Source organism: Cornus florida, unplaced genomic scaffold (assembly GCF_030987335.1).
Source record: "Cornus florida cultivar Cherokee Brave unplaced genomic scaffold, ASM3098733v1 CherokeeBrave_3.0.0_Hap2_Chr09, whole genome shotgun sequence".
NCBI lineage: Eukaryota > Viridiplantae > Streptophyta > Magnoliopsida > Cornales > Cornaceae > Cornus > Cornus florida.
This window is the reverse complement of record NW_026775579.1, coordinates 85791408-85804577: the sequence shown is the minus strand read 5'-3', so window position 1 is coordinate 85804577 and position 13170 is coordinate 85791408. Positions and strand designations below refer to the sequence as shown.

The 13170-nt window shown below is 31.7% G+C and overlaps 1 protein-coding gene across 1 annotated transcript; it reads left to right on the top strand.

Annotated features, from left to right (window-relative positions):
* The first annotated feature begins 3053 nt into the window (after window positions 1-3053).
* LOC132274849 (protein PHR1-LIKE 3-like) lies at window positions 3054-10263 on the top strand. Its single transcript, XM_059776192.1, has 7 exons — window positions 3054-3266; window positions 3346-3544; window positions 7878-7954; window positions 8212-8266; window positions 8876-8954; window positions 9214-9283; window positions 9565-10263. Exons 2-7 carry the CDS (start codon window positions 3349-3351, stop codon window positions 9991-9993), a joined length of 906 nt encoding a protein of 301 aa, XP_059632175.1. The 5' UTR covers window positions 3054-3266; window positions 3346-3348; the 3' UTR covers window positions 9994-10263.
* The last annotated feature ends 2907 nt before the right edge of the window (window positions 10264-13170 follow it).

Below are 13170 nucleotides of genomic sequence, written 5' to 3'. Positions count from 1 at the left end.
CTGACTTAAAACCAAACCTTTCATTTGTTGATGTTTTAATTCATTTTAAAAATGAATATTTGTACATGTTTTGTAATTGGAGAAATTATTAAATAATTTTGGATCTTTGACATTTGGTAGTTTAATCTAATAAAAATTAATATTGAATTTTTTTAATAATATATTAATTAATATACTCTTGTGTGGAGTCATTTTTTAGTCGAATAATCTTAGATTGAAATGATTCATTAAGTATGTTTAAGACCATTTAAGAATTTATTATTTCTTGCCTTCATTCTAGTTGGTAATTCTTGAATCTCTAATGTCATGAACCATGATAGAGAAAGAGACCGCTGTTACACTAATTAAAAAAAAATCCATATTCCAAAAAAAGAAAAGAAAATAATAATTATAATAATAATAATAAAAACATGTCATTGCTCATGAATAATATATGGGTCAAGTACAAAAAATACCTTTTATAATATTTACAATGCGTATCACACCTCTCATGTATAGAAAACACCTCCTAAAATTTCAATTTAGTACAAAGAAGTTCCTCCTAACACATATTACCACCACTTAAATATATATATATATATATATATATATATATATATATATATATATATATATTTGATATAAAGAAAATATTTTTTACTAAAATAAGTTTACAGTGCGTATCACACCTCTCATATATAGAAAATATTTTTACAAAAAATACCTTTTATAATATTTACAGTGCGTATCACACATCTCATGTATAGAAAATACCCCCTAAAAATTCAATTTAGTACAAATAAGTTCATCCTAACACATATTACCACCACTTAAAAAAAAATAAAAAAATAAGTTTTTACTAAATTGTTAAAGAAAATATTTGATATAACTGGAAAAGCCAGGTTAACAGGCACCCTATTGATCATCGGTTCAATTCTCCCCTCCCCAAATTAACTATTAACCATTGTCGAAAAAAAAAAAAAAAAAAAGAAGAAAAAAAAAAGGGGGAGGGAGGGGTTTAACAAGCACAATTATACCTTCGATTATGTACACTTAATAATAATATATATATACATGTATATTTTTTGTATCTGTATGTATATGTACATGTCTATCTAGAGATTCCAGACCATTGATAAAACCAAGTTTTTAGTTCTTAAGCATTTCATTAGTAATATAATACTGGTATAAAGGCAACATGACCTATTATTTCATCATTTTAGGTGGTTAGATAGGACAAGCAACCTATAAAAAGGCAATGCAAACTAGAGTTACATCTATTAAGTGCCATTATTATTCACATGAATTTTCAAAAAAGAAAAGAAAAGAGTAGAGGTTATATATGTCAACAATCACAATTGACCCCATTGGTGGTCTCACAACAAAGTGGTAAGTTGGAGGACACTTTTGTCTGTATGGTCATCTTGAGGTGTGTCCTATATGCCATTTCCTGTGCCCTGGAATACGAATGGCAACCACATGAAGTACTACTACTGCATCTTCATGTTGAGGTCCACAATGGCTGCCCTTGTATTCTCATTTCTCATATCTATTAATGAAGCCTTTCTTCACTTCATTTCTCTCATTTTAAACTCTCTCTCTCTCTCTCTCTCTCACACACACACACACTTTGAACTTTGAAGTGATTCTATTGCTAGGGACTTTCTTTTCCCTCCTTTTGGAGCGTGGAGGAAACAAATAGAGAAGTATTAACAGCTAGAAGAGAAAAACTATAAAGACAACATTAATTTCGAAATATTTTTAAGTTTGAAACTTAGAAATGTTAGTAGTGACCGAGCTACGTTGGGACCAGGGGCCAACCGTCCCCACTAAACTTTCATTTAATTATAGTTTGATATAATTTTTTTAATAATTATAGTTGTCCCCCAACTGAACACCTTACAAATCACAAAAGACCTTAGAAAAAAGCTTCCAAAATTCAAAAGGATCCCTTCTTTTTGAGCCCATCTCAAAAAAAAGAAAAAAAAAAGAAAAGAAAAAGCACCTAAAGTCTTTTCTATTCCGCTCATCAACAAAGTTTTAACGAATCAAAATTAAAAAAAAAAACCATTGCTTTGCTATTTATTATTTTAGTTCAATTTTTTTATTATTATTAATGATTGTCGCCTTGGCGGACCTCCAACTTAGAGGTATTTCTTTTATTTTTTTAAAGGAGATTGTGAGAGTTCAATTTTTCATGTACGGAATAAATAGGTGTATAAATTTTTTATGAAATAATTATAAAAAAACCATTAAAAGTAAGAATTAATGCGTGAGTTAGCTTTACTCACCTATAATTAAAAAGAAAATAAAGCGTATAATGTATGGTTCTGACGAGGTGCGTTTATGGAGAAAAGCTTCCAATAAAAAGTGTCTTTCCAAAATATATGCAATTATTATTATTATTATTTTTTTAAAGACCATGATAAAACCTTTAAAATATAAACTAAAGAACCTTTTAGTTTTAAAAAGCATTTTTTGAAAATAAATTATAATCTAAAAAGTTGCTAAAAAGTTTACACGTCACGAGTCATAAAAATAAAAATATAAAAAACCTTCTTAGTTCTTCCTTTTAAGGGGGGTTCTTGAAAGCAATTACACTACATGCCACTCTAATTTGCTTCTATAAAACAGCACACTAGTTAGCAATTTTTTTTTTTGGATAATTAACATTTAATAAACTAAAAATAAAGTATTTATAAACTTAAAACTCTAACATACGTACGAGGAGTATTTTATAGTGCTATATATCTCACTGATAATGAGTTCATTTACCAATAAATAAATTTCAAGAAATTCGAAAGAAAAATCATTTAAAAAGTTAAAAAAGACTATTCTCCAAAATTGAACTTCGTAATTTTATTCTTATACAATACAGTACTAAGTAGTATATATTTCTATAAAATTCTAAATAAATAAATAAATATATATATGTGTATATATATATATATATATATTTAATAACTACTGTATTTTATTAACGTGAGGGTGCACACAGGCTAACATTTTGACCAACAAAAACAGGATAAAATATCAAATGCCAGCCAAACAACACGTTGCCTCCTATTATACCGTGGAGAGAGAGAGAGAGGGGGCCAGTACATTGAGACTAGAGAGAGAGAGAGCGTGTATAGTGTAGAGAGGGAATAGACACTCGACAGAGTACGACGACATCGCTGTCTTCTCTCTCTTTCCTCCTATACATATATATCAACACCACCATTTCAAGCCACTGATATCGTCCAACTTTCTGAACAGTCTCGGGGCTCCGAGCCCCGAAAATACAGGTAACCCATTTCATCTGTTATTCGATTCGTTTAAATTTTCTCTCATTCTCTCAGGAAAATTTTGGCGGTGATTTTTCAGGGAATGTACTCTACGATTCGTTCACTTCCGCAAGATGGTAGCTCCGGCCACAGCGAGTTCCACGGGTCCCTTGATGGGTCGAACGTGCCGGGCGATTCGTGCTTGATGATGACCATGGATCCGAAGCCCCGGCTCCGGTGGACCGCGGAGCTCCATGAGAAATTTGTGGATGCGGTCACTCAGCTCGGTGGCCCTGACAGTGCGTGTTCATTATTCACCCTTCTCTCTAAACTTTCTCTCTCTAAATTATTTATGCTGCTTGGAATCCTTTCCTTCTTTTTTGCGATTTTGATTTTTTCTTATGACTGTGGAGTATTTGAACTGAAGATACACACATATTGACATACATGTATTTGTCTACAAAACGCTTTTATTTATTTATTTTATATACACAAGCGTCATGAAAAAAAAAAAAAAAAAAAAAAAAAAAAAAAAGCTTCCCATTAATGGAAGTCAATAGATTTTCAATGCGAGTTCTTTGATCCTAATTTTCAATTCATATTGTAAGGATTTTGGTAATTCAAGTAATACACAATTTCAGAAGATTTTATTGATGTTTTTTTATTTTTATCCTAGATTAAGATAATACAAAAAATATTACTTAGTGTTAAATAGGATGCATAATAAATGGATAGTGTGAGCTCTTATAACAGTATTGGGCATGTGTATATAGTTTTCATTTAAAAAATAAATAAAAATAAAAGGGGTTGGTGGTTTTGATGTAATTGCTCCTTTTTGCTGAAGTTTGATTATATGGAAATAGGACAATAATATTATCAATTCTTTTTCCCCGGAAATTATCAAATAATATTATCAAATTCATTTCACATTTTAGTATTTTTCCCATCATCAATGCATCATCATCATTACTATGAGTGAGGTTACTTGGGATGTGTACTAATAAATTTAGGCTAAATTCTCTCTTTTTCTCTCTGCTAGCCATTTTTTTAAGGATAATTGTGGAATATAGATTATAGACCATCATTCCTTCTTTTATGTTTTTTCATTAATGATAAATATAATTGTATTAACAAATATCTTTCATGATTTTTGAATTGTTGTATGACTATTCTTTCTTCCCAATTTTTTTTTTTTTTTCCTAGTTTCTTTCTCCCCAATTTCACCCCTATTATTCTTCTCAGTCCATGCTTTGAGTAATTTTTGATGAACTATTTTTCCCCATATGTTTCTAGGGTGTACTTTTTTCGGGGTGATGAATTATTATTAGTTTGTTTCTAGATTGTGTGTGCTACATCAAGACAAAAAATAGCCAAAAGACAAACTATTTTGGAATCATGCAGTTCACTTACTTTTGGCTTGCAGTCTAGTTGTGGATATAGTGACTTTGGTGCCTTTTCGTTGCATGAGAGTAATAAATGAATAAATTTTTTTCTTGAAAATAAAATAGACAGCCTTGCTTTTGAAACTCTATAATCTACTGTTCCTAACAACAGAGTGACAGAAGCACTGATACAAGCCTTTATTTTGTTTGTATATTTTGCTTCCCTTGGTTCATGTGTAGATATACTCTGTTCCTACTTCATCATATACAAAGTTTACCCAGAAATCTAAGGGGAATTATATTTAAAACTCAGTAATATGAATCAGTTAAAGTCTTGGGAGAAAAAATAAATAATCAAGCAATCACACAAGAATACACGGTTTTAATGTTAGTAAGAATTATGGAACCTAGTTTAGACAGATCAAACCCACCAATGAGAAGAATTCTTACAACTATTAACTAGGCTAACAAACTTGTTCCTCATGCGTTCCACTCTCCAATCCGTGCTTTGCTTTCCAATAACTAGTTAACATCCAGTTGTTATTTGTTTGTGTGTTCTGGTGTTGATGAAGCTTTTTGCTTCACAATTTGATGGTCTAAATAATAAATCACCATCTAATGTAACATGCTAGATGATAGGAAACAATTATGCTCTCTTTCAAAATATGAATATATAATTTCTCTATATGCTTTCTCAATAATGTGTAAAGAGATCTGTATAAGTTTGAGAGCCTATGGGTGTTTTCGTGATTATTAATTTTTGAGTCATCAACAAAAAGGGAAAATAAAATATTTTGGAGTTCTGATTAGAGTGGGTTTCCATTAAAATTGAGACCGATCCATTTATCAAGCTTTCAATTGAAACCTATTGTCCATTTGTGATCGAGCTTTTGATGGAAGCATACTGGAATTAGATAAAATAACATAAAATTTGAAAATTTTCGATCAATCAAGATATATTAATAGAAGCACACTGTTTTTGTAAAAATTTATGTTCAAATATATTTGATCTAAAAACAATTTCTTGTATTTGAAACATCCTTTCTATAAACCAAAGCATGTATGCACTGTGCCCTGGTATGATTGACGATAAGAATGCATATCATGAACCATAATTGGTGAGTTAGTAATTCAAGAGATTAATGTACCTTTTCCCTTTCAATCTTCATTTGTTTTTTCATAGTCCATTGATCGGGGTATATATCATAACCCTAACTGACTAGACCAACTTTTTGAGAATAAATTAAAAATTAGATACTCCCAACTTCTATTACAAAATTTGCCGACACTAAATTCTAATGATCTTCACATTTATTGAATAACGAACACAAGTTTTGTCGATCAAAAGGGGACACGCAGTTGTATAGTTAGGAGAGCAGGAATTTTTGGACTGGGTGAAGAAGAGGTTTGGTCCCCAATTTTGATGCAAAGCAATCTTTGAAATAGGGAAGACAACAAAACTTAAACACACAGGAACTTTTTGAAATCTTTCCTATGCGGGCAAGTTCACACAATGAAGGGAGAAAAGGAAGGAAGTGAGTGATTAGGGAAGAAAACTTCTCTCTTCTCCCTCCTCAAAATAAAAAGTAAATAAACCTGGAAAGTGAGGTAAGTTGGAGGAACTGGAGAGAAGTACAACATCTCATCCCAAGGCATATAGAGACATTAAAGATGGGAAAAATACTATAGTAAACAAGAACCGGTTGCTTGATAAATAAGGAAAATTAGAGCTTCATTAGGCCCTTAGGGTCAGAAGAAGAAAAATGAAATGAGGATAGCTTGAAAGATGGCTTAATTTTTCTATGTGAGCAAGTTATCAAGTTATGTGATGGACTCATGGAAGTATTGATATTTAATCTCTTGAGTCAGGACTGCCATTTCAAGCAGATTATCTTATGTTTTTTTGTATTTCAACTCTCAAGTTGACAAAGTTAAAGCAATCAGTTGTTGGAGTGTCTCCACAATATTTTAGTAGAAAAATCTTGCCTTTAAGCTCCATTTCATCTTCGATCTGTTATATTTAATTGTGTTTCTTGTACTCTCTTCCTTTTTGGTACCCAAAAAAAATACAAGTAACTTGATAGCATCAAGTGACTTCGCAAATTGCTAATAAAAGAAAGGGATGCAGTAAGAAAAATGTCCAGCAAATTGAAAGTTAAATGGCACATTTTACAAGATGGGTGTTGCATAAGATGGAAAAATGAAATAAGTGGTCACATCTCAGCATGGTGTACTCACAGAGTCACAGGGCAGAACCAGGATTTTTATTTATTTTTAATTGGCTATTAGTTCTATAAAATCTACAAAAAGAAACTTCCCTATTGTACATTGTCATAATATATATCTTCTATAAAATTGATAATACAATTAAGCTACTAGCCTACTATAGCTATTGCTTAATACTGTTGTTGGGAGCCCCGTTCGTTGCCTTTGGTACTTCAGTAGAGGAGATTCCTTTCTGACTTATGAATAGAGTCAAAGGAAGGATAAACAATCGGACACTATTACCAATGACTACTTATTGTACGTTGGCAAAGTGATTTTGAGCCATGTCTCTCGATAGGATAAAAGGTGCGCAACGGAATCCACCACCTCTATTCCTGACCTCAAGGAGGATTTATCAGTGAATTACCTTCTTACGTATGTATAATTCTCAGTTTAGTCCTTTGTACCAGAATAGTGCTACTGATAGAGGAAATGCCGACTCCGCTAGGTGGGATTCCCACAGTTCAAGTTCAGATCCAAATAGAAAGAAATATATTTATTTATTGATTTGTGGTCCCATATCCAAGTAATAATTCATTCCATAAATACGTAATTTATTTTCTACAAATATAATAATTAAAAAAATTCATTTGAGTTACATCTATTACGAGTATAATTTAGGATTATAATTACTTACCTGTTACATGAATTGAAGAAAGATAAGAATCACAGTGATGGGGGCAGCCCTTTCACACTCGCAAATATTTACATTTTTGTTACTTAACCATTTACATGTTTTCTGGATTGCTTGCATACTGGCTTGAACTGAATCCAGGACCCCCCAGGTGTACCCCTATTTTTACAGTTTAAATACACAGCTAGCAGTAGCATGCTTATGCTCATGCCTTATTTACCAGAGTTCACTTGTCTTTGGCTGAAAACTCTGTTTTCGATGGCAACAATTTACATCTTATGAATGATAGGTTTGAACATTCTTGATTGATTAATAAGCTAATTGTCTTTTATTTTATTTTATTTATTGCAGAAGCAACACCTAAGACAATTATGAGAACAATGGGGGTAAAAGGCCTCACTCTTTATCATTTGAAGTCACATCTTCAGGTTTGTTGTTTCCGAAGTTTATTTTTCAGGATTATCATTTTAAGTTTTTAACATTGTTTGGGAACTATATTGATTCCCCCTCCCAAACACACAAAAAAAAGGTAAAAAAGAACAGAAGTTATACCAATTCCAACGATACTACTGTATTTCATTTTCGTTTCATTGACGTTCCCATCCTTATCAAATTGCTTTGTGAAGAATTTGTTTACTATATCCACATACATGACACTGCCTGTATTTGAGTCTCATCCTTGCAGAAATATCGGTTGGGAAAGCAATCTTGCAAGGAGTTAATAGACAACTCTAAAGACGGTATTAACCTTGATCTCTCTATATAGCGTGTTTGCACCTTCCACTATAGATACAGGGTACTTAGTTTTGCACCTGTTACATATTTATATGTTGAATGCAATCACAATCGTTAAATCAAAAGAAAGGACACAGTAGCAGAATTACCTGATAACATACATTTATGTACAGCCCATGAAAGGAACTTTTCCATCTAAAAATAAGAACACTCTGGGCAAAACAATTTTGGCTCGCTGCACCAGTAGTTGTTGTGCAAATGCGTCCTTGGTTTTCTGAATGTATAAGTTTCATCAAGGCGGCTTGGATATTTATAGCATTTCTTCTTTTTCTCCTTGGAGTACACTGTTCTAATCTGCCATCACGACCAATGCATTTTCCTTTTTTTTTTTTTTTTTTCCACCAGGTTGATGTGCCAGACACCGCAACCTAAATCGGTTTTGGGGTGTGTGTCACATACAGGGTGGAAATGGTAGGACAAAACAAAAGGAAACAAAATAATATCCGCTACACTAAAGGAGGAAAATGGTGGTTGTTCTCAGTGTGACGAATAACAGCAGTTGAGATTCTCTTGAATTCATTAGTAATATACTAATATGTAGTTTTGATTTGCAGCATCTTGCATTGGAGAGATTCAGAACACTGCTTTATCTACATCATCGTCATCACAAATGACCTCACAAGATTTAAATGAGTATGTTCTATCTTTTCCTTGAATAATGGTATTCTAGCCAATAAACTAGGCAGAATAAACGACGTGAAAGGCAAAGAACTAATAGATATATTCTTGTGGGTCTCACGTGATGTCATGTCATAAGTTTTTTCTGTTATTTCCTTTTCTTATTGATTAGTCGGCTTATTTTTTTCGTGTTAAGCATTTTTGCTTTTCTTTTTTACCACCAAGCTTGTTCTTTCTCCTTGCCTGGTTGTTAGCTTATTCATCTTTTAAACAGTGGGTACCAGGTTACTGAGGCTTTGCGAGTACAGATGGAAGTTCAGCGAAGACTACATGAACAGCTGGAGGTTTGTTTCATTTGTTTGTGTTGTTTGCTAAAAAAATACAATATTGTGTCATTTTTTTTTAATCCATGTAGTAGGGACTTGTGAACTTGTGTGTTGACTTCTATATATAAGTATAGAAGAATGCTGCAAATGAATTTGCTTTGTTTCCTGTCATTAGCGAAGCCAAGCCAAATGCAACCTTAATCTGAGACCCACCTTTTGGCATGTTATAACCAACTTCTCAATTTGATACTAATTTTATGATTTAAAGAAGCTTATTGTTATGGTTCAATTGTAACCAGGTTCAGCGCCATCTCCAACTTCGCATTGAAGCTCAAGGCAAATATCTGGAGTCAATTCTTGAGAAAGCATGTAAAGTTCTCGATGACCAGGCTGCGGCCTCTGCTGGGCTTGAAGCTGCAAGGGAAGAGCTATCCGAGTTGGCTATTAAGGTTTCAAACAATTGTATGGCAGCCGTTGGGACCCTGAAAATGCCTTCATTGTCTGAAGTAGCTGCAACTCTGGAGAACAGCATCCCTGCCCGGATTGGTGATTGCTCTGTTGACAGCTGCTTGACCTCAAATGGAAGCCCGGTTTCTCCAACGGGTGTGAGTGCACAGGCTGCTGCTGCTATGAAAAAGAGGCCGAGGCCTTTCTTTGGTAACGGAGACTTTTCTCCTCTGGACAGCAACATCCGGCAAATGGAGTGGATGATGACTAACATTGGATGAGTAGATGAAGATGGACGTTTCTGTCTAAAATTGAACTGTTGATTTTCCCTCTCTTTATTTATCATTTTCTATTTTGTATATTCTCAAAGCAGATTATGTGAATTTGGAATACCTTGTCAGTTTTGCTTTTGGAAAGTTAAATTTTGCATTATGCCATCAGCAAATATCAAGTTTCTCTGGTTCAGTTCTGTCAAAACAGTTGTCAAGTTGTGTTTAGAGAACTAAAAATTGAAACGCTGAATAAAAAATATCATTTTGTTTTTTTTAGTAGTCTAATAATTATTTGATTGACAATGATGAGGAATGAACTCAATTTAACAGTAAGGTTGAATTCAAACCAAATTAACTTTCTGAATTCTCTCTATATGTTTCTTCATACTTGTCTTCTTTTCAAATGTCTACCTTCAATTACTTTTTGAAGGTTATTCTTTATGCATTATAGCTTGTCATTTTTAACTACTAATAAGTAAATGTATATGCACTTGAATTTTTACTCAACTGTATATGCACTTGAATTTTTTTTTGGGAAAGAGATTATTTGGAGAAAGAGATTCATGCAGCTCACTGGTTTGTATGGAATAAAAGCCGAAATGTGCCTCACAAGTTCGTACGGAATAAAGGCTGAAATGTGACCAACTAGTTTGACCATAATGATGGAATAAAAATTAATTTGTACAAATAAAAACTATAAAGATGGAATAAAGATCGAAATGTGACCAACTAGTTTGTACAAAATAAAGACTATAATGATGATGATGATAAATTGATTATAAGCATGCGAAATAAACTTGAAAAAGTGTCTGACTCGTTTGTACAAAATAAATATTAAAATTAAGATGATAAAATTAATTGTAAGCAAAGTCCGAGCATATTTTAAATTTGTTAGAGAGCTTGTTGTTTAAGTTATGAGAGATAAATTTCAATTGAAAGCCATAAAATGGCATTTCCACTTTACTGTAGCAGAATCACATTCCCTTCCCTTTATCCTTCTCTTTTCTTTGAATTATGCTCGTATATATTCACACACAAAAGGTTAAACAATATATTCATACATATCTTAGGAAAATGACCAAATGTTCTTCTCTGATGCCACAAACCCATGAAAGATTCACAGCCCAAGTCTTGTCTTGTTTTTTTTTTTTTTTTTGGATAAGTAAGAAATGTATAAAAAGTACTCAAAAGTGGAACGCATCCCAAGAGAACTACATAAGGTCAAAAATAGCCTCTAAACCTTTAAAGAGGCCAAAAAAAATCGACAATGTCTTCTAAAGATTTATAATATCTTCTTGAAACCCAACAAAAAAGAGTGAAAACAACAGAGAATTTTAGAATATAAATAGACATCTCTTTTCATCAAAATATCTCTTATTCATCTCGAACCAAATACACCACAACACACAAAGAAACGTAACCTCCAAGCATCCTGAATATGAGCCCCCACAGAACACCCTCTGAGGATAGAGGCATGACCCAAAGAATTCCAAACAAACCAAATATCAAGTCCCAACTAGTCTTGTTTCTTTCTTGGTTATTGAATAATCAACACAAGATTAAAAATAATTACTAGATTGCATGTCACAAGATAAAAATAATAATAATAATAAATAAATAAATGTGGCCTTTAATACTAGATCTTATAGCAGTTAGTGAAAGACAAAAAAAAAATCAGGAGTATAAAAACACATCCAAACCCTAAAAATCACTTGGGTTGGGTGCAGTAGTAGTAATATGTTCCGTTGTTGGTTACTGTATAATTCATGATATTGTTGTACACATTTACTTTCACTTCATCCTTTTCTTTTCTTTAAATTATGCTAGTATATATTCACTCCAACACAAGGAAAAACAATATATCCATACATATCTTCGGAAATGACCAAATGTTCTTCTTTGATGCGAAAAACACATGAAAAGATTCACACTGCCCAACTCTATGTTTCTTTGTTTGTTATTGTATTATTCATTATATTGATATAAATTGTTCTGGCACAGTTCATATGACTGAGCTAGGATGTTCATTTTAATAACTATCATGACCATACTAGATTGCATATCACAAGTTTTTATTTATTTATCTAAAAAAAAAAGAAAGAAGAGAAAAACAAAAGAAGAACTTTACTTGATTGCATGTCACAAGATAAAAAGTAATAATAATAATAAAAAAATTGTGGGCTTTAATAATAGATCTTATAACTATTAAAAGATAGAAAAAGACAACAAAAAAAATTAAAAATTAAAAATAAAAAAATGGAAGGTGATATTAGTCATTTCCTATTCTACAACTACACTCCATCTAAGCTACATAAAGAACGAGCGATAGCAAATTCGAAAGCGAGAGCGATAAAATTAAGTCACGAATAGTGAAAAAATGAATAAGAGCGTGCGCAGAGAGTGAGAGCGGGAGCACCATTGAAGAGAAGTATTGTGTGACTTAGCACTCTATTTGTCTATTTCTTTTACATGAAACGACAATAATTTCCCTAAACCTATTAATACTCCATCTTTTTTTTTTTTTTTAGAAGACTTGTATACTCACCGGTGAATAGGTTACCTCTACTCATAGTTGATGTGGTCCAAGCACACACAAATAGTTTGCGATTACAAAATCAGGAAAGTGATAAATAAGGACAATAATTTTTTTTGAAAATAAATTCAGTCACCCTCCCTGATTTCTTTATTTATCACTTTCCTAATTTTATTTAAATATGGAACTATTTTTTTTTATAGAGAGTGACATACAAACTTTAACTTTTATTAAGTCCTATACTTCCCTTTAATATTTTTTAATTTTTTATTTTCATGTCAAAAGATATAAGTATATACTATATATATATATATATATATATATATATATATATATATATATATTGGGCATATCAAAAGAGATTATTTATTCCAGAGAAATAAATTTTTTTTTCTTATATATTTTTGTAGGTCCTTTCAAAAGAATATATTTATTCCACATAGATAACTTTTTAAATTTTATTTAGAGTGTTGCCAATAGAAATAATTTATTCAATTTTTTTTTTGCCTACTATATATATTTTTGGAACCTATCAAAAGAATTAATTTATTTAATAAAAATAAAAATAAAATAAAATAACTTTGGGCCATGTAAAAAAAAAAAAAAAAAAAAAAATTATTGAGAGATAAATATTTTTTTGGGGATCATATTAA